Source organism: Pleurodeles waltl, chromosome 2_2, assembly GCF_031143425.1.
Source record: "Pleurodeles waltl isolate 20211129_DDA chromosome 2_2, aPleWal1.hap1.20221129, whole genome shotgun sequence".
NCBI classification, from domain to species: domain Eukaryota; kingdom Metazoa; phylum Chordata; class Amphibia; order Caudata; family Salamandridae; genus Pleurodeles; species Pleurodeles waltl.
This window is the reverse complement of record NC_090439.1, coordinates 851616189-851639104: the sequence shown is the minus strand read 5'-3', so window position 1 is coordinate 851639104 and position 22916 is coordinate 851616189. Positions and strand designations below refer to the sequence as shown.

The 22916-nt window shown below is 44.4% G+C and overlaps 1 protein-coding gene and 1 long non-coding RNA gene across 3 annotated transcripts in view; one reads left to right on the top strand and one right to left on the bottom strand.

Annotated features, from left to right (window-relative positions):
* ESRP1 (epithelial splicing regulatory protein 1) overlaps positions 1–22916 on the bottom strand; it is a 289890-nt gene that overhangs the window by 123695 nt on the left and 143279 nt on the right. The window contains exons 12-13 of one of the 2 annotated variants that reach the window (XM_069220486.1): positions 18380–18578; positions 7896–8067 (exon numbers count right to left, since the gene is read on the bottom strand). In XM_069220486.1, the coding sequence (XP_069076587.1) occupies positions 7896–8067; positions 18380–18578 (371 nt within the window). The remainder of the gene's footprint in view (positions 1–7895; positions 8068–18379; positions 18579–22916) is intronic. The other variant, XM_069220487.1, reaches the window with a different exon arrangement.
* LOC138282676 (uncharacterized) overlaps positions 1–22916 on the top strand; it is a 66415-nt gene that overhangs the window by 27580 nt on the left and 15919 nt on the right. The gene's annotated exons all lie outside the window — the stretch shown is intronic.

The window sequence follows — 22916 nt, the reverse complement described above, 5'->3', positions numbered from 1 at the left end:
TTTCAGGGTTTGCACTGCAGCTGCTGCCAACTCCTCAGACAGGTTTCTGCCCCCCTGGGGTCCAGGCAGCCCTGGCCCAGGAAGGCAGAACAAAGGATTTCCTCTGAGAGAGGGTGTAACACCCTCTCCCTTTGGAAATAGGTGTGAAGGCTGGGGAGGAGTAGCCTCCCCCAGCCTCTGGAAATGCTTTGATGGGCACAGATGGTGCCCATCTCTGCATAAGCCAGTCTACACCGGTTTAGGGATCCCCCAGCCCTGCTCTGGCGCGAAACTGGAAAAAGGAAAGGGGAGTGACCACTCCCCTGACCTGCACCTCCCAGGGGAGGTGCCCAGAGCTCCTCCAGTGTGTCCCAGACCTCTGCCATCTTGGAAACAGAGGTGTCTGTGGCACACTGGACTGCTCTGAGTGGCCAGTGCCAGCAGGTGACGTCAGAGGCTCCTTCTGATAGGCTCTTACCTCTCTTGGTAGCCAATCCTCCCTCCTGGGTAGCCAAACCTCCTTTTCTGGCTATTTAGGGTCTCTGCTTTGGGGAATTCTTCAGATAACGAATGCAAGAGCTCACCAGAGTTCCTCTGCATCTCCCTCTTCACCTTCTGCCAAAGGATCGACCGCTGACTGCTCAGGACGCCAGCAAAACCGCAACAAAGTAGCAAGACGACTACTAGCAACCTTGTATCGCTTCATCCTGCCGGCTTTCTCGACTGTTTCCAGGTGGTGCATGCTCTGGGGGTAGCCTGCCTCCTCTCTGCACCAGGAGCTCTGAAGAAATCTCCCGTGGGTCGACGGAATCTTCCCCCTGCAACCGCAGGCACCAAAAGACTGCATCACTGGTCCTCTGGGTCCCCTCTCAGCACGACGAGCATGGTCCCTGGAACTCAGCAACTCTGTCCAAGTGACTCCCACAGTCCAGTGACTCTTCAGTCCAAGTTTGGTGGAGGTAAGTCCTTGCCTCCCCACGCTAGACTGCATTGCTGGGTACCAAGTGATTTGCAACTGCTCCGGCTCCTGTGCACTCTTCCAGGATTTCCTTAGTGCACAGCCAAGCCTGGGTCACCGACACTCCTTCCTGCAGTGCACAACCTTCTGAGTTGTCCTCCGGCGTCGTGGGACTCCCTTTTGTGACTTCGGGTGGACTCCGGTTCACTTTTCTTCTAAGTGCCTGTTCAGGTACTTCTGCGGGTGCTGCCTGCTTCTGTGAGGACTCCCTACGTTGCTGGGCGCCCCCTCTGTCTCCTCCTCCAAGTGGCGACATCCTGGTCCCTCCTGGACCACAGCAGCACCCAAAAACCTCTACCGCAACCCTTGCAGCTAGCAAGGCTTGTTTGCGGTCTTTCTGCGTGGGAACACCTCTGCAAGCTTCATCGCAACGTGGGACATCCATCCTCCAAAGGGGAAGTTCCTAGTCCTCTTCTTTCTTGCAGAACTCCAATCTTCTTCCAACAGGTGGCAGCTTCCTTGCACCCTCAGCTGGCATTTCCTGGGCTCCTGCCCACTCTCGACACAGTCGCGACTATTGGACTTGGTCTCCTTGTCTTACAGGTACTCAGGTCCAGAAATCCACTGTTGTTGCATTGCTGGTGTTTGTTCTTCCTGCAGAATCCCCCTATCACGACTTCTGTGCTCTCTGGGGGTAGTAGGTGCACTTTACACCTACCTTTCAGTGTCTTGGGGTGGGCTATTTTTCTAAACCTCACTGTTTGTTTTACAGTCCCAGTGACCCTTTACAAGCTCACATAGGTTTGGGGTCCATTCGTGGTTTGCATTCCACTTTTGGAGTATATGGTTTGTGTTGCCCCTATACCTATGTGCTCCTATTGCAATCTACTGGAACTTTACACTGCTTGCATTACTTTTCTTGCTATTACCTGCATAATTTTCGTTTGTGTACATATATCTTGTGTATATATCTTATCCTCATACTGAGGGTACTCACTGAGATACTTTTGGCATATTGTCATAAAAATAAAGTACCTTTATTTTTAGTACTTCTGTGTATTGTGTTTTCTTATGATATTGTGCATATGACACCAGTGGTATAGTAGGAGTTTTACATGTCTCCTAGTTCAGCCTAAGCTGCTTTGCCATAGCTACCTTCTATCAGCCTAAGCTGCTAGAAACACCTCTTCTACACTAATAAGGGATAACTGGACCTGGCACAAGGTGGAAGTACCGCTGGTACCCACTACAAGGCAGGCCAGCCTCCTACAGCGGCCCTCTTATCTGTCCGACCAGTGGTGTGCCCGAGACCACCCCCCCAAGAACTTGCCTACAACCTTTAAGTGACCCCCAGGATCTCCCCATAAACCTGCATTGGAAACCCAACATCCTGTTTGCACCCTGCACCCAGCCGCCCCTGGGCCGCTGAGGGTGTGTGTCTGATGCCTACCTGTGGCCCCTCCAGTGCGCCTCTAACACCCTCGGATCTGCCATCCGAGTCGTGGGTACTTACCTACTGGCTGACCGGATTCCGAGTACCCCTATCTCCATAGGAGCCCACGTTAACTTGGCTCTCCTTTGACCTTTGCACCCGACCGGCCCCGTGTTGCTGGTGGTGGGTGTTTGGGGTTAACTTGAACCCCCAACGACCAACTACCTAAAACCCAGAGATAGGAACTGTAAGTTGAATACTTACCTGCAAAACTGTACAATCTTTTCTTCCCACGGGAACTGTTGAAAATTGCACTGTGTCCACTTTTAAAATGCCTTTTTGCCATTTTAAAGAAAACTGTGTACATTGTTGATTCCATTCAAAGTTCTGATTATAACTATGCAAAGTACCTTACATTTTATGTACTTACCTGCAAACTGAATCTTGTGGTTCTATAAATAAACAAAACATATTTTTCTATATAAAATCCTATTGGTCTGGAGTTAAATCATTGAATGTGTGTTTCTTCTATTGCTTGTGTGTGAACAACAAATGCTTAACACTAACCTCTGATAAGCTTAACTGCTCGACCACACTACCACAATTAGAGCATTTGTATTATCATGCAGGTCCGGGAAATAGACATGTTAAATAAAATTCAAATAAAAACCATAAAAAAGCTGTTTTTCATATCCCAAAAAGTGCTTCCCCGGCCCAGGTGCGGCTGGAGTTTGGCAAAAAAAGAAAAAGAAAAACTCTTTCCAGCGTAAAGGCACCTTCATCAAACTTTGCTGGAGGCTCCAGGCGGCAGAGAGTGGGACCATTAACAACCTATGCCGGCTGGAAGACCAACAAATCAACAACACAGCAGGCACATGGGGAAAGTACTTAGATCAGTTTATTCTGGACATAGACAAGAAAGAAGACTGGGTGTCAAGCATGAGGAAACAAGCCTTTAACAAATTAACAAATGTCTTGGTTCGTACTACATCCTTTGCCATGGACAAAGGCACCCTGGCATGTAGAAGGCATGCATGGGCAGTAATAGGCTCGTACTCCAGACCGAGACAGCAAGATTATTTGGGAGAGCATTTTTTTATGCACATAAAGCACAAGTTTATGCTATTTCGGTTCAGATTCATTGAGCCCAAAGACTTGTGCCCAACTTGGAAAAGTCAACACACAAACCAAAGGTGCAGATTATGTGGATATAAGAATGAATCATTAACCCATATCTTTTGCACTTGTTCAGCACTGGTGGCAGAAAGGAAAAAGTTATTGAAATCATCTTTTAATCTCATGCAGATTTGCACTTGCAGACAAGCTCTAATAAGATGGTTAAGTGCCAATTCGATCCCTTTGGTCTGTAAGAAATTGGAAAAAAGAATGATGGACCCCACCATGAAGCAATTGTGAAGCTCCTCCCTCAGTGAAATAGAGCTCACCCAGCCATCTGAAGAGATCAGTAGCTAGAATAAGTTCCAACTAGCGTCAGTGTAGACCTAGAAGAAGGCAAACCAAGCAACCAGCAATGGCATATGAGCACCCAGGACAGTACCTCTCAGTGCTGGATCTGAGGGCGGGGTGCTCGCTGCGCAACAGGAGATGGGCGTTTAAAATGCATAGATGGACTGCTAAGGAGAACACTGACTAAACAATGCACATGCATGCCACCAGTGGCATAATCTCTTTTTTGTTGAGGAATGGGGGCGTAGGGGGTTAACGGATCAAATAATACACATGCACTTTACAATGCTAGGACAGGGGGTGTGCTCACTGTGCAACAGGAGAGGGGCGTTTATAATGCATAGATGGACTGCTGGTGAGGATGCCAACTAAATAAGGCACACTCATTTTTATTAAGGGCACAAGCACTTTTCCGTCAAGGAATGGGGTAGGGGGTGAGCGGTTCAGATAGTGCACTTGCACCTCACCAACGGCATTAGGACCTTTACAGATGGGGAATGAACGGCAGGGGGTGGACCTTGCGCAAAGAGCCCAAAACATTTACAGGAGAAAGAGGGCAAGGTGATAGCGCTGCAGATCGGTGTAAAGTTCTTGCTTTTATCCCATGGATGGAGTTTGGGTGGCAACATAAACAATGATCTTAGCCCACTGCAGCTCATGATGCAACATACCTGCAACTTTTTTTATGGTTTTTAAGTGTCTATTTATTGATATACAACAGTTTTAATTACCTACGCAAATAAACTTGATTTGATTTGTGTCCCTGGTTCCTTAAACTAAACGCTGCATAGTCCCATTCTTCCTCATATGGGGGGCCTTGGGCTCAGATTAATAACATCCCCTAACCACCTCTGGGAGCCTGTCATTGGTACCCGTCAAAACATTATAATGTGTTTCTCCACCATGTTAAAGCCCATGAGGAATCCATTCCAAACATGAGAATAAAAACTTTGTGTCAGATCGGTACCTTATGTTTGACATTACATATATCTATAGTGCATACCATGAAAAGCCCAATATAAAGCCACCAAACCTTGCACTGCTTCATATTACACCATGAACTCTGCAGTTGCATTTTCAGTTAAAAATAAACCACCACTTCATTGTATGTGGCTGACTAGGTCATGTAAAAAATAAAGTGTGTCATTTTAAGTAAGGAGAACCTAGTAGCTTCATCAAGGGGTAAGCACATCAACATATATAAAGCAGACCTATAGGCTTTGTCAAAAAGTCACCAATACCTAAAATCAATTGCAGATTTAATAAACTCACACAATGCAATGTTTAATAGTAGTGATTGTCCAAAATAGTTTCAATAAAGCATTTAAAACTATCATTAACATGTCTGAGTCTTTTTTTTTCCTTTTTTTAAACATTGTTCAAGTCACAAACCGCAACCATGCAACTGGCCCTGCACTCCAGCTGAAGGTCATACAGCTACAGGTTAGAGTGCTTTGAAAATAATGGTAAACTCTCCTGGAGTGATATGCTCCCTGAAGCCTCCCCATAACATTATAAAAAAGCTTGATGCTGTCCCTGCGCCTTCTAGGGGCACCATGAACATCAAAAAATATTCTGGAGATGGAGCAGTGAAGGCAAAATGAGGGGCTATTCCACCCATGTCACATTTCTGCTTTTTTATTATTATTATTTGGGGATAGGACATGCAGCCCCCTTCCACCAAGCCTCGTCGGGGCCCTGGGGATCCCTTCCCCCGGGGTCAATCTTTTAACGGGAAGGGGGAGGGGCATGTGGCTCCCTTTCACCCTTTTCAAGACCCCAGGGACCCCATCCTCTGGAGCCAATATCTTTTTTAGTGGGATGGAGGAGTATGTGTTCCCCTTCCCTGAGCCACGAAATGGCCCCCGGGGCACCAATGGCTTTTTTTGGGGGGGGTTGGAGGGCATGGGATCCCCCACCTCTTGGTTCGCATGGGCCTCAGGGACACAATCTCGAGAGGACAAACTATTTTTTTGGTCGGGGGTGGAGGGTGAGGGGTTGGGGAGTGGGGTTCCCTTACGGAGCAATCAATTGGCTCCAGGGGCACTGCTGTTAAATGCCTGCAAGGGCACAAGTAGGGGAAACTTCAACTCCTTGTTTATAGCCAGGGAACACTGATTTGCTCCCACCAAGCAGGAGAAGAAAGAAAAGGTGCTCCCCCAGATGAGAGCAAATCAACATAGCCAGCTCCTGCCACACCCAGGATGGGTGTAGGCAGGGGAGGCGGTGGGCGCCCCTGCAGGCTCTCCTGCAGCCCCAAGACCTGCATTTGCTGTGGGTGTCCTGGGTGGGACTAGGGCATCCTCTTCAGTTTTCTATTTGCTGCGGACCCAGGGGATGAGGACCCCAGGATCTGGTCATGGCTTGGGGAGGGGAGCCTGGCGCCCTTCCCCCTTTAAGGATAAGATGCAATCCCACAGCATGGGTTTCCCAGGGCCTTGTAATGGCTAGATGAGGGTAGGCCACATGTCCCCTTACCCCCCCCCCCCACCCATGGGGATTAAAACTGAAAAGGGTGGGGCAGGGTTGCAGTTTGGCAGATCCTCCACCGTCTCAGGAACAAAATACTGTTTTTGGCCCAATGGGGACCCCCACCAGCCCTAGGAGGCATACCTACTCTGCCCCTATATGTTTTTTTTTTTTTTTTTTTTTTTCCGTAAAGACAGGGGAAGGATTCCCCATGCCCTAAAATGGCTACCTCTACATATTTGTTGATGTGGTGGCAGCCAAATAGATCTTATTTTTAAATCTGTCCGGTCCGCAGCATTATATATACATACATTTTGAACCTCCATTTCTTAAAGACTACCGTAAGGATTTACACCAAATCACAAAAAAGCATACTTCCTGCATCAATATCTAGCTTCATTTCAAATTTGATCTAATTCCATTCAGTTGTTTTTGCAGTATTGCTGTTCAATTTTCCTATGGAAAATTGAATGGAGAAAACACCTTTTGGGACCCCCATTCTTTCTCAGCCCTGCTTGACACATCACCCTGAAGATTTCCAGGAAGGAAGTGGGGTGGATGAGCCTTTTTTTTAAATCAAGTTTTGTGTAAATATGTCAAACGTAGCACAGTTATTAGCAAACAAAAAAATCAATATCCATTTCCTTTGGAAATGTGATCCTAGCTACAACTACCCAGTGGCAACCACCACTGGGATAGGGATATGGATATATATATTATTTAATGGAATTGACTGTCTACTCCTATAGGCCCCTACACAATGGTATTTGATGAACAAACTGTGACAATGTGTAATCGGTAATGGTACAAGAAGCCGCTGTTACACATGAATGGCTAGCCTGCAGATACAGCCCTACATTGCCTTATCAGGCCAGACCCAGCAGGTAGAAACCATAAACTAGTACATGGGTGGCTGAACATCTTCTGTGAAAGGCATACTATTGTTGTAACCAAGGATGTGTGTGGTAATAAAATAAAAACAAATGATGCAAGCAATAATAGTAAGTGAAAATAGAGTCTGGAGTTCACCCCAAACACCTGGCAGCCTTTTCACAACTCTCACGCAAAAACCAAAGGTACATCTGAACGCAAGAAAGACAAAAAGCCGTAAACATCAGTGTGGATAGCAGTGGTGTAAAACCAGTCCCGCAGTGCAGGGGAGACGAGCTCCAGGGGACCCCCCTAAGCACAGTACACTGACTGGGTTCCTGACTGGGTCGGGGAGCTGGGGAGCCCTCCATGGACTTTGCATGGCGGCCCCCTCATGTTTCGTAATCCCACTGCTGGACAGGCCAAGAGCTGGCTCATTTTAGGTGTATGCTGTTTACTTCTATACTGATAGTTTGTTACATATTGTGGCATATTTAGTGCTCTATCACCATCGACTGTTACATTACGAAACGTAAAACTTGACAGGTGCAGCTGGGATATAAGAGTTGAGGGGAGGAGAAAGTTGAGCTGCTACAAACCAGGAGAAGGCAAAAGAATATGAACCACAATCGAAAATGTCTTGACCCAACAAAGGCTGCCACTAGCATCCACTGGTCATTGTGTGCACCTAGTATGCTTCCTGTAGACCCCGGGCCTTACCTGGGGTAGTAGGCAGTGTAGTTCATGAAGAGCTGGGTGCCCCCTGGGTAGTATGCTGTAGTGGGCTGTAGAGTTCGGGGGTTCAGAAGCATAGAGGGCTGATACAGTCCTGTTGTCTCAGAGGGCATAATTACTGGCTGTGCTGATAAGGCATACGAGGATGGCGAGAGGCCTACAAAACACAGACAACAAGAAATAGGTTAACTTCACAACAGCGATGGGTCCACACCATTGCATTGCCACACAACTGCAGAAAACCTCTTTCCAGGCCCATCTAAGTACATTAATACTTAAAAGAAGGTTCTATCTAATTCACACTTCGTTCCAGGATCACCATGAATTGTGTTTAGTTCATATTGTCTTGAAGCCTTTGTCTACCATTGCACTAAGCTATTTAGCTAACAGCATCACTTGGCAGCCCAGGAGCATCACTTGCCCATCGGTGTCTTCCTATCTTGACTGCCCCTTGAGTATAGTTGGGTATCACACCATTCAATAAGTAGCTATGGCACTCGTGTGGGTCAAGCAGACAGTAGCCACGTACTGGTGCAGTGACAGCCCGAAGTAAGGACGAGTGGGTACGGAATCTTGATTACTTGCAATGATCAATCTAAAATATATATACATCCCTTCAGCCTATCACATGTTGACCCAAAGTTATCTGGGGGCCCTTAAGGTCATATATTGCAAGATTTGACCCAGATAGCTCTGATGCCCGGTCTGAAATGCCTGCAGTTGAGGAAATGAAAATCAGGAATGATTCACTACGCTACTGCACATACCCCACAGGGTTCAATATGTTTCTTTTCCTGAGCAATGGAACAGTCCACGCTAACTAAATGTTTCTTTCTACTGCAGACCATTTGTTGATTGAGGGATACATGGTCACCTATCGTGTCCAGAGTTACTCTGCTGTACAATGAGCATATACTTGTGCATCCGCATGGACGTTATTTCAGTGTGTTATACTTTGCTATAATCAAATAAAATAAAAAAAAAAGTATAATTTCTTGGTACGGCTAAAACACACCACCCGAAACCAATTGCTTCTGGCATATAGGAGACCAGAACCTCACATTGGGAAATCAGTTAAACCAATAGATAATATATTGTAACCAGGTGCCATGTAAGCTATTCAGCCAATGAACTGACCTTTTACAGAGATACTAATCATTGAACTTATTTATCTTCAGATAAGAATTTTCAGTCATTGAGCATTGTCGCCCTATCACTCAGTGTCTAACGCTGACCAGCCTCTCCCTAGCAGTGGGTCTTATTAGCCCGAACCAAGAAAGCCATTGAGCCAAGGCCTTAACGCCAAACGGAATCTATTTATAAGCCTTGTCATTTTTGGAAGTTGTTTAAGTTAGAATTACTGCTTTAGTCCCAAGTGCAGGAAGGGTCCCGGGTATCCTGAAGTTCTCTTTTGAAGGGCTTGTATCCTAGTCTGACAAGACCACACTCCTTGTCTGAGAGGACTGGTCTACTAATCCGAGGAGTCTTGCCTCCTAGGCTGCTAGAAATTGCCTTTTACAACTGCAATATAATACTAAATTTGATGATCATGCACTATTTACTATGTGGAAAATGAAATTTAAACAGAACCCCAAGCATATTTTTTCTCAATTTGGAAACATCTAGCTTTATCAGTAATACTGAAGTTTAAAAAGTAGAAAAACGTCTTTGAGAATTCTTCAGTGTGAGTGTTTTACATGCACTGTTACTTTTAGACTTGATGAACCGTGGATCCTAACATGAATACAATTCTTCCACCCCTAATCCTGATAACAGAATAGGCAGGGTGAGCGCCGCACAATTTCAGAAACTCCCACACTAGGTTACTTTTAAAGTGCTGTTTAAATATCCCCAGAGCTATAAAAAAGAACTTACGGAAAGGAGAGCTCTTGGATTTAAACAAATAAAGAACAACTCTGTCACCAGTCCTTATGTGATCACCAGAAGACAAATTTATGAAGCAGTACTGAGAGAGGGGCCTGGGCTCCACCCATGTATTCACCTTCTTCTTTGATTGGGCAGAAGGTTAGCGTTTCCACTGAAAAGGAGTGCCTGTACTTAGTTTTTGTCGTGTGGGTAGGTTTATACTCCAGGTATACATTTTCACCAACATTAGTTTGTTCATTTAGGAGATTGCAGTGTCATCCTAAGCATTTTGGCGGCCCCGGGCAAAACATATTTGGGGGCCCCTGTACAGAACAAATTATAATTTAAAATTATAATTTTGTTACTCATTTCCAGCTACCTCCAACCAATACTTAATCATATGATTACCACAAAAAAAACTGGATTAGGTCTTGCTTGGGACCATAAAAAACCTTAAAGTGAAACTGGGTAGTGAGACAGAGTCAGAGGTTCAGGTAAGCAGAGTGCAAGAGAGTTATAGACAGAGAAACAGGATAGGCAGAGGTCAAACAGAGAGAACAATTCACTTTCTAAGGTGGTCTCTTGGAAGGCGAGGGCACCAATCAGTTGCCCTCTCTGCCCAGGTCTTAAAATGTCTCTGAGGTATTGGATTATTATTTGGGGCAGGTAAAAACCCGCCTCAAGGAACAATTCACAACCTCCATCATGGTGAACCCACCAAGTCACTAAGTAAACCTGAGCACATCCCCTGGCATCTATGGCACGGAGCACACAGGCTTTTCTTAGGGCAATGTGTAAAGTATATGTGCAGTACCAAAAGTGGATTAAAAATAAAGAGAAACAATTGATAAACAAAGTAAATCAAAATAACAAAAATCCAATAAGGGGAGCTGGAGATAAGAGTTTTTAAAGTTATAAAGTTTTAACTAACAATAGTGCCAAGAAGCACAATGACAGCCAATGGCCATGGTAGAGTGGTCCTAGGCTCAATTTAACACTGAACTTGATGGAGCATGGGTCAGATAAACTTACCAGGTTCATCCTGGTTAAAGATTTTACCTTCTGACTTTAGTCCTTCAAGTACCCAATCCACAGCAGGAATACACTTATAAAGTTCCCATGGCATCAGGGAAGTAACTTATAGACTCTCTGGGTGTCAGAAAAGGGGCAAGCAGCAGGGTCCAAACCAGGTCCAGTTGACACAGGTCAGCTGGGCAGTTGCAGGAAAAGGCTTCTTGTATCTTCTTATGTCCTTGTAGCTTTAACAGGAGGCCAGCCTTGTGACCCTTGGAGTCCACATCTTTGTCCTGGTTGCAATAGGGGGGGGGGGGGACAGTCTTTTAGGCCCAACTTAGGATTCAGGCAGCAGGTTAACTCCTCTTCTGATCTTCTCCAGCTCCAGAAGTGTTCGGAGATGAAAGTTTGGAAATTGCACATTTATGCCAGGCACAAGCTAGTCAATGGGAATGATGCCTGGGTACATCTTAACTAATGGGGTGAACATTACATCATCAAGATTCACCAGTATGCCAATGATGCATAACTGTACTTGAACATCTCCTCTGTTTCAGGCATCCAATGCCTCAAACACTGTCTGCACCTCACCCAGATGTGGATGTGCAGAGCCAATGTGAAACTCAACCCAATAAAAGAAGAATTCCTACTATCAGTCAAGAACAACAAACAAGAAATACTACAAACCTGGCTCAATTAAATTATTCTTGCTCGCTTCAAACCCCAACTTTCACGGAACACAAAGTCACTTGGATTCACCCTGGACACTAATCTCAACCTTAAGGAAGACATTACCAAAAAACAATAATGACCAGCTCTGTCTTCTGGAGGAACAACATCCACTTCTTCAAGGAAGTGACTTCAGAGCCAATATTCAAGCCTGTATAATCTCATTGTGATGGTGGTAACCCCCTGCTCCAATGCCTTCCAGATTCTACACTGGCACCCCTGTACACCATTCTACACACCATGGCACAACTCACCCAAAGCCCGAAGAAACATGATTACATTACTCCCATCCTGCGGGAACTCCATCGGCTCTCCTGGCTGGACCGGACCATCTTCAAAACCATCTGCATCACTTACAAAGCCATCAACGACAGCACCTCTGCTTATCTTGCAGACAAGCTCACCATCTCCGGTGGTTCTCTGTACACCCGTAACCAGAACAGCATAACACTCGAGACTGAGAAGTGTAAAATAAGTAAAAACAAGGCATCAGGCCTTTTCAATCTATACACCAAGGATCTAGAAATACATCCCTGTATCCATCAGGACTGCTCCAGTTTAGGAAAGAGTTCAAGACCCACCTCATTAAAGAGAACTGCATCACCATGCATTGACTGTCGGTAACTCAGGTACCTCTCCAATCACTTGTTGACTTGTGTGTGTCTTTGACCCTGTACAGCGTTTGGTTGCCTTTCGGCTAAGTTCACGCTATAGAAATACCACGCATATACATGAAGTAGGCCTGAGTAGGTTATGGTGACAAGCCAGTTATCATGGTACAACTGTTTATTATGAAAGAAAGAAAGTAGGTCTGCCTCATTGTGGAAAGCATACGTTAGAAAATAAGCTTTTAAAATCCAGCAAAGTTACACCACGCTTAAGCCTGTGGAGCAATATTTCAAAGCATGGACACTCACAGATTACCATAAGGGCATGTTTCTGAGAAACCCACATGAAAGAAAAATTCCAAAGTGAGAATCCTCCTTAGGCCCTCGTAGGAGGGGTTGTCTATTGTTTTATCAACAACAATTTTGGACATATTGATATTTTTATGACAGTGTGCATGCTGGCTGCATTACAGGAAAGCTTCTCTGAAGTTGTTTATGGCGACAACCCAAGGATAGAAGCTACAGGTATGACTGTTTCACTGGGGGAAGCTATGTCAAAAGCCTTCGGTCTGATCTGTTTATTAGAAAATGTCACAACAAGGGCAATGACGGTGACAAATTTATTGAGAAAATGATATCTTAATGCCAGTAGGGCTATATGGCTAGATTAGTATCATGCTGTGTACAGACTGTGCACAAAACCACTCCAAGATCGCTATCTTTAACGCTTTACTTTTTTTTTATTACAAACATATGCCTGCAACGTTTAGTTAGCAATTTGTCTAGTTCCTACTTTCACCGCTTTAATTTATCTTGCATATATTTGTAGAACTTGTCTGTTATTGGTTTGGATTGGCCAGTGGGTGACTGCAAGAATGAGTCATTGACTGAATGAATGGATGAGTGGCATAGTGCTTGCGTGATGAGTACCTAAACGCACCAGTGACTGAAGAGTCACTTAGTTATATGCCAAACCTATTGGCGTTGGCAATGATGTTATGGAAATATTTCCCAACTTGCTTAGCTCGGTCACGTTTTGAGTTTATGATGCTCATCAGTTCTATCTGCTGATAGTTTTGCTCTCTTGTGATTGGTCTCTTCTCATCCTCTACTTCTCCAAACGCTGTCTTAAGCGCTTGGATGAGGTTTGTGCACAAAACAGGTAAAAGTCCCAAACAGCAGTCAACAGCGAGTGACGTAGTCCATGCAGTCCAATTAGATGGAGATGAAGACACTTCTGTCCAAGTAAACTACGGATAAGCAGTGGGACAATGCGAACCAATGAAGAACAGCACAACATAGCATACGCTACACTGAAGAAACTCTACGGACCACATATAGCACTACTCAAGTACCTCAGCAACTTTGAAAAGAAAAGCACACTTACTGGCCATAGTCTCTTAAAAGTGCACAGGGAACATGATCAATCCAAGAAAAGTACAGAAGAAAGAAGTGTGCAGAGTAATCACATGTTGCCCCCTGGTATCAAGGATGTGAAGGGCTCTGGGTATCTATAGGCAGCAGGTGTTACATCTCATGGTTTGCTGCGCTCAGGCAGGTATTTTTTTTTTACTTTTGAACTAATTAGCTCACTTAGAGTAGTTTTCAGTTGGCTTCACGCGAAAGAATACGCGATTCTGCACTATTGTATCAACCAAACAGGGGTAAGATAATTATCATTAACCTTCTTACTTCCAAGGTATTTTCTTTCTCTTGGAAATGGCCGTTTCACTTTTCATTCTTTACCCATCTTCATTCCGATGTCATTGCCTTCTGCGTATTAAAGTCAGCTGACGTAGCACAGCGCTTAGAGACGCTGTAACCCTACAGGGGCAATATCTGTATTAGACGGGGCGGATGTTCAATGTCAGCACTTAGGTCTCCGCCCCCCGAAAGGCTGGAACCACCTTTACAGCTCAGGATAGACCTCGCAGGTCTTGTCATTCTGGGAGTAACCTGCAGCTGCTCTGACAGGACGGCTTCCGGGTTAGCATCAGGCACCCCACATCATATCCGGCAGAATACACCATGGACAGCACTTCAGCAAGGCTTTGAGGACTCATACACACATGAAAACGAAGAGTCAAACGTGTGACCTGCAGGCTGCACATGGTTCTGGGCAGTGGGAGCGTAAACCTCTGATTTAAAGTGGTGTACTCTTATTTACCGGAGCAGTGCCATAATGCTGTCCTGGTAGAGGTGGTATACATCAAAAACCTAAAAGTGCTAGAATGACCATTTTTAGACCCTGTCAGTGAAGGGTCGCACACTGAATAGACTGAACTTAGAGGCCGCCTCCTGTCACCTGTCATCAATGAGAACTTTAGAAAACAACAAAAACAGAAAAGACCCTGGGACAATGGGTGTCCCCCAGCACTAGAGGGTGTTCACTATTTTCTATCTCAGAGCTCACACGGTCAATGCCAGAAAAGGAAAGGAAACAAGGGCTTTTAAGTGACCAGTTTGCTGTTTGAGTGTCAAGACTTGGGGGAGGGTGGGTACTGCAGTCTACTGTTTGGTGATGAAGGTTAGAAGAAGGGCACGTGAGGGATATCGGAGGGAGGAAGGAAACATGTTGCACTATATGAAACAGCCAGGGTGGTGCAGAGAAGGCATTTTACAAACGCCAGAGCACCCTACTGCCGGACCAGCTTCCCTGGCATTCCTCAGGGGGAGTAAGACTTGTGGACAGTGCTCAGGCCCAACATGTTCACGGTCACCTGTCTCCAGTGCCTAAAAATGTAATATATAATTGTGGACAGTGAAGAAATCTCTAAATCTGTGTAATCTAAATACCTTTCTTTATAGTGAGCTGTCTGGTACTGTGCAAAGTCCTTTCTTTGCTTCCAACTGCATGCTCAAATCTCTCTTTTGCATTACATCTTTGTTCCTGCAATACCTTGTCAACTGGATCCCACTCGCCACCATGCACAGCACACAATGCTTCAGACCTGGTACTCAAACTACATTAAAACCTTTTGGTAACATTGACCATATCCCCGGGCATGCCAAACTATATAATTCCAGACAGATTATACTTGCCCACCAACAAGTCTGCTCTTTCAAGGGTTACCCTACAGATTCTCCACTATTAAGACCAGGCCTCACTTACTATTACTTTAAATCCCAAAACAGACGTTTATCTCCTACTCAGTGCACCGAACTAACACTTTTCAGCCAGCGCTGGAGAGAATCACGAAAATATGCTCTTTAAAACACAGACATCCTCCCCCTGGTACTCCCAGGAGCTCAACAATCCCACATGCACCATAAGGTAGAGAAGAGATAGGGTATACTCCAACTCCAGGCACCCTTGACAGAGTGAAAACACTTTACCCCTCAATTAACAACATGATCAACAGAAGGCAAGTGTTCTTCATGACATCCAGCATGAAATAAGCACGCAACAACTCTACACGACAGTATCAGTAGTTCATTCTATTGAAAACTGCAACCAAAATGAATAAAACCTTTAAAGAGGAAATTGGCAATATCAGGAGGCACATTAAGAATGCTGAAAGAATGACTATCTCAATGATCACACAAACAGATGCACTTCACCTGGGTTTCTGGCTTAAACTAAACTGTATCTGAACCTTAATGACCTAGCAAGCCTTCTTATTGCTCCCAAACCCTTATCCTAAGATGATGTACATATCTCAATAGTGATGTCAATTTCCAGCAAAGCAATCAGGCCTGTCATAAAAAAACAGTCAGTGTCTTCCTTACTCAATTCTTGCACTTTGCACCTTCAATATCCGCCAGACAATCCACTTTAAAAAAAAAAAACAAAAAAAAAAAAATGTCAGCCTCGGCCTAGATCACCCTGCCAACTATTGCCTAGTCACCCACTTCACAATCCTTGAAAAATCATTGCGAAGACAGTCACTATTGAGATGAACAAATTGTCTATAACACAAGTCAGGCACTGAGAAATAAACCTGTATTTGACAACGTGAGAAAACGTGAAACAGACACATTTAGGTTGATTGAGTCTCAAAGGGGTACTATTTCCACTTTACCAAAAAGCATTGTGAAATGTGAAACATCAATGGATCTTTTTTAAATTTCCATACATGGGATATTTCACACGTGAAGTCTTAGAACACAAGAAGTATTGGTGCAGGCAGAACTATATCCAGATGGCCTTGGCATCCAACATTCTTTCTTGGCAGATGTAATTGGGAAACCGGTGGCTTTCACCAGGGAAAAAAAAAAAAACACATTTGCATTATGGACAGATACCGAGAAACCAGGACTTACAATCTGTCTGTCCCTGGTTTTAGCAAGACAACACGTTGCATTCTGAGGAAGAGAAGCCAGATACCAAGTGTGCTAATGTGGGAGAGTACAGTGAGTGCTCGACTGCAGAAAACAGGAAACTACAGAAATTGACTGAAGGCAATGGCGAGATTATGAAATGATTTGCACAAGCAAGTTATGTTTCTTAAGTGAGACACAACACAATTATTGAACGGATATAAAGAACATTATTTTGTCTTGCCTAGGTACTGGGCGCCTCAAGGCAGTAGACGTTTATGCAGGAATTGGGAGCTAAATGGGAGATCTCAGCGGGGCAAATACACAACATTGGAAATGTACTAGGTAAAGGTCTGAAAAAAACAAGTTGCATCATGAGTGCAAAATTTGCAATAATTTCCTCGCCTCCAGAAAGCTTCACACTAATAGTCCTAGGTTTCCAAAGAAACACAAGTTTAAAGTCCTTGTTACAGAATGTAAAGTGCTGTGGATTTGAATCGGTTTCCTGCATCACAGTTGCTTATGGCAGAGAACACCAAGATGGTGGCAGAAAGAAATCCGAGCTGTTAATTTAACACTGGGGTGACATGTGGCATGCTGTCCCCAAAAAAGTGTACATTTACTAAAAACGTAACTAGGTCTGCAATGACACAAAAGCACATTCCTCACGTTTGAATTTGTGGAACTGTATGTACCGTACAGGGCACCAAGAGCAGATGTGGGGTGCTATGGTGTCATGTCTCGAGCAGCCATTTCAAACTCGGGGTTCAGAGATGAATTGGCAGGGGGAGGAGATTACACCTTAGATGTGTTGAGTTATGAGTACGCAGTGTGGGCCAGGCATTTGATGTGCTTGTCCACTCTGTATGGCACGTCTCAGAGCTGAACCAACGCGCGGAGCTCGAGTCACCTCACAATTTCATAAAAATGTTAGTCGTTACTAAAAGTGAACAATCATCTTGAAGATGCACTTGGAAGATCGGTGGCTCAGAAGGAGGTTTATGCCAACGCTATTGTGGAAACGAAAATAATGTTAATTTACAAGAAATAACAACAATGGTTTTGAAGAGATATTTTCCCACAGCTGCTCCATTACACAGACATTCAGTCAAACTAGTCATCATGCTACAATACATGTGGTGCAGTCCTTGTGGGGGAACAGTTTTTAATGAGGTTCTCTCCGCCACTGCCTACCCGACCTCAATAGTGTTTATCGGGGCTGCCCTGTGAGCTGGTGGCAGCCAGGGAAACATTTTAGTACCAGACCTATGTAGACTGACCAAGCAAACAAAGCCAGGCCCTCTACATTTGGGGTTGGTGGTATTCTCTACCCACTTTTTACTTACAATTGTCATGAGAAACTCGAAATGTGGCACAAAACAAAAAGCATGATTTCTCCCCAGCAAACCATACATGTCCCAATTTAAAAAGGTGCGTGCTGCACCCTTAGGTATGCATTCGGGGCGGCAGGGGCCTAGGCTCCCTGCGTCTACCCGGCATTACAACCAGCCCATTACCTTACACCTAGCAGTAGATCTACGGGTGTCCCAAACAGCCAGTGCAGCCCCCGTTCATGTGTGGCAAAAGCCACCAGTGAGAAAAAAAAGCTTAGAACACACTCCCACCCTCAGAGTTAACAAACCCAACGTTCCTGCGAATCGTGTGCGCTTTTGTGCTACAACCGTCAATTTGTCTATGTGTAGCAGTGCTCACGCTGGGCGTAGTAAGCTTCAGAAGACACGTCAAGTTACTAGGAAAAAGAAAATATAGCCTAGGAAGCTATTACTTTATCTTAAATCCACTTGATCATACCCAAAGTATGTAATGAAAATCAACATTTTTGTGGTAGAACATCACTAATGATTAGAGGTTGGCAAAGGCTTCAGAAACCATCACAACGTAAGAGAGAACCAGGAGCACAAACTGCGTAGAAAGAAGCTCCAGCACCTACCAGCACCAAGCCAAGAGCACCAAGCCCCAAGCAACACTTACATGGTAACTTACATGGCGGTGGGGACAAGCCATTGCGATTTAATGTTCCCCCCATTAACACAAAGTTCATCTCCTCTGCAGAGCACTGAAAGACCTCAATGTATCGGTCCTTCATCGTTCTCTTGTGGCACTTTTGCGCAGCCAGAAAAGCCCGCTCCGGAGACTTCATCTCAATAAAAGCATCCCCCGAAGGACGTCCCTGCAGACAAAGGAAACAAGGAGATGACGTCATGTGGTGCAACATTAAGGCAAATTCCCTTAAAGTTAGAGTTCAGACTGCAATTTACAAACATTTTTCAGACAAACGTTTCCAAAAAGTGCTGCTTTACTTCTACTACATTCAAATATGGGTGTATTTTTAGTTTTCTTATATTACATTTCTACGTCGACCCCTGAGGGTGACATGTCTGTACCAGGCAGTTACCTGTACAGGAGCGGGCAGACATCCATGACCCGCTATTTAAAGTGTGTGCGTGAAAATGAACCATCTTCCTACATCATATACAATCAGTGCCTCCACCTCATTCTTGGTATTCTCCTATTTATGAGCTATTCTTAGGTCCAAGAACAACTGGTACTTGGAAGACTGGCCATCATTCTCTGAAGGGCATTTCCATACAACCACACCAAATGCATAAGCTATTGGAGCTTATTTACAACTCTACCACTGACACAATGACCCTAATTCGACAAACGCACAAATCTCTCTTATGGCCTGGTCTTAGCGTTGCACACAAACATGAGGTACGGGCATGACCTTTTACTTTCTCACTACTGGCAAGGAATTCTCCCATCTTCCTGACTGAACCGATCCTGATGTGCCCTTCACCTATGCAAGGTGGCACGCGAACCTATGAGCTGGAGTATGGTCCACCAGGTAGGTGACACTGGCAAGAGTCCCAGACTGAGACACATGCGGCGTCTCAACAGTCACCTATGTGAGTTGACAGCCGAACAGTGGTGACCTGCAGCTCTTCACCCACTAAATATCTGACCAGAAATCCTGCTCCGTTCTGCTGACTCCCATCGGTCTTCTACACTGCCTGCTGGTGACTCAAACTTCCAGTCCACGCCTTGTGTTCCTGAGGGTCCTATTTACCCTACATGGGGGGGGCCTACTGCCTCATGGCCCTCCAAATGGATACCTCTTCCCTCACCTAACCCATCATACCAGAGCAGACGGGCCAAGGGGTTACAGGGATACGAGCAGGCCGTTTGTCATTGAGGCTTCCTCTCTCATGAACAAGACCGAGCCTCTCTCTGATACAAACCGTGCACACTATCCACAGAAATCAACTGCTCTGAACTGCAGGCCCTGCGGTCCACTCTGGACACAGAGACACACACTATTACACCAGCATTCAGGCCACAAGAGATGCAATGTTCCTGCTGAGCTCTGTAATGGCGGCTGCCACCAGGCCTGTAGAAATGCTCCCTGGACTTTTCAGACTCTGTAGGAAACCCATACTTTTAGTTTTAAAACACTAGACCCAAGGAGGTCAGCCTTCACCGATTGGCAGCAACTGTTCCATTAACTATGGATGATCAGTATGATGTAGTAGGAACATTACTGTAATCTGAAACGCTGTTTTTAAAAACATGGAGACCAAACAGTTCTTTCCACCCTGAAATGTCACAAATTAATATATGACTACATGTTTAAAGTACCGCGATGGAAAAGTAAATGCTCTAAGGCACTTGCTGGTATGAATAAGCAAGTGGGCGTGCAGGACTGAGAAAAGGAGTTTTTTTCTAAAGGTTGCATAGTTAAATTGAGTGTAAATGGGCCTTATAAGCATGCTCCGCATGTGCAGTCCTCCAACTGCAACATTTCTGCCTCCTTTTGAGCAACAACAGGTTTGGTGTAATCAGATTTATGTTTTTTTTTTTTTTTTTTATCTGATGAACGTCACATTACCTCTTGTATTTTTTGCAAGATTTATTTGGGGTCCTTCCATTGGCTGTTTTGGTTGGGTTAAGGGCGATTTTCCTGAGCTGTGGTTTAACAAAGGCTTGTCGGAAGGTGGCTTGAACTTTTCCCCCTGTTTCTGGACTGCTCATGTTCCAAGGATTAAGCGAGCACCTGTTACTATTACAGCATCCAGATTTCAATTTACTTCTTTTAAGTGAATATTAGGCACCATCATGAGATGCTCAACACAGTTTTGATGCGGTAATTGAAAGTAGAATGAACAGAGATGGAAAATTGAAAATATTGAACAAGGCCTTTCTTAACCTGCTTTCACGTTCACACTATGAAACAGGTCACCCACAGAAACAAATGCTGATTTTGCAGGTGGGTTAAAAAGGGAAATAGTTGCAAAAGTGACAACTATTTCAAAAGCAGTGCACCATCAAGAGCATGACAATTTCAGATAAAATGTCATAACTAATAGGAATCCATACTTAGGAAACTTCAAGACTGTCACTTATACCTACTAAAGGGAAGCTCTTAGCTGAGGTGATTTAAGTGAGTGGGTGTAAGGCATGGCACACCCGAGCTTACATTAGAAGCTGGTTAGCAGCAGTTTCTTTCAAAGTTGTTTCCAGTACAGCAAAGCTCGTCACTGAGGCATTTAAAGCCAATGTCCTCCAAGCGTCTGCAATCTACTAGAATCCAAAGTGCTCTGGAAACAGTGACAACGCTAGAAAAACAGATACTTTTACCATATTTAGCTGTAAATGGAAATTACTCACAAAACAGCTTTGCTTTAAAATGTGGGCTGGCGTAGCTTGCCTGGATAGCTCTTTTGCAACAGATTATAATGACTACTTTTCCAACACCGACACCACTTCCTTCGTGGCTGCTGTGGCCATAATTCCACTATTTGAAGCCAGGTGGCTCTACAGTAGGCCGGTACAGAGCATTTCGCCTTAAACTCAAGGGCCCCAAAGTGCACTGCTAGAAAAGAAATCGTCATTTCTGGTGGCACACATGCTTGGACGTTTTGTCAACCTGCTCCTTGAGAGACTCGTGTTCTTTCAGTCTTTCTCCAAGAGTGCAAGCGAGTTAAGCAGTTCTTGTATTCCTCCTTGGATGGGTGCAGCCCTCTTGTTTGACACTTTCAAAAATGGTCATTCTAGTCCAGCCACACTTCCTGTACTAAGATGCAGTACTTACCGAACAACACGACGAATGGACTGCCTTACTCATTCTTACTTCACCCTGCAGGTGCAACTCTTTTGAAACTTTATGTACTTATTCCTTTATCAGATATATTTTATAGTAATGCTGAATACAAACCAACATCCCTCCTTTTTAAAGTGCTCTGACAAACCCTCAGTTTATTTTGGATTAGATGAAAGAATAACATGAAGAAATATGTGTATTGTATCATCCACGAAGGTCTCTTAACTCCAATTCTTTCTATAGTTCTACTAGCTTCAACAACACGAAGCACAACGAGCCACTAAGAACTTCTGTGTCCTGTCCTGCAGCCACAAAACTCAAACGCAACTAATATGCTTATTACTAATTTGATGGGGTGCAACATTATTCTGTGGGAAACCAAAACGACAACACTAGCCGGCTTCGAAGTCCTCAATAGCTGCGTTGAAATGAAGACAATAGTAAATAGTGGGACGATTTGTTTTTCTTAAATACAGCTTTCTGTGAGTTAATAAATACCATGGAATTTTTGGGTTGATTATTTAAAAAAAATACACCCAGTTAAAAAGACTGAGCAGCACTGGAGAATGTTGAGATGAGGTGGCATTTATGTGGAGGAAGGCTTTTTTATGGGAAGTTGTGAGGAACAGTTGTAAAACGTGCACAATACATAATTGAAACAGGTGTGTGGTTGCGTCTCGATGCCGCATGTCCTCTACATGAGTAATGGGCGGTATGTGTGACATCACAATGTCGAATTATATCGTAATCAGACAGATGGAATGCCACAGAGAAGCAATTATAAGGGTCTCACACTCAAAGGTCGATACATATTACATTTTTTGATAGAAGGTTTTGGTAAGGGCCACAGAGGGGGGGAAAGACCCCATGATCATAGAAAGAAAAGTCTGGGTACCGGGGAAAGAGGTTTCCCACTTAGCATTTATCAGTCATTCCCCAAAGTGCTGGGGCACCGTTCACATGCCAGCTTCAAGAATCTTCAAAGCGAAGGTAGTGCTGTTCTCAGAGGGATTTGAGCTAAAAAAAACTACGTGTATAAATTAAATAGTATGTCAAAGATATTCATAATACTGTTATTAACAATAAAACACGATAGGAGTGAGATAATTACTATATCATGGAAAAGTTTGCACTTATGAGATCCATTGTTGCGCCTCTGTTGAACTCCTGTCTAAAAATGCTTAACAAACAAACAAGTAAGAAAACCAACAGCAATTATACATTTATGCATTTTACTTCCAGTAACCTGCAGACTTAAGCACTCGAGATCTCACACTGGCATTCAACCCATTGAGCAACGCTACCGACTATTATATGTTTGCTCCTGAAGATCAGGGGAGTCCAAATAACACATACACTGTCATTTCACAGGCCTTTGAGGCACCTGCTTACGAACTATTTTACTGT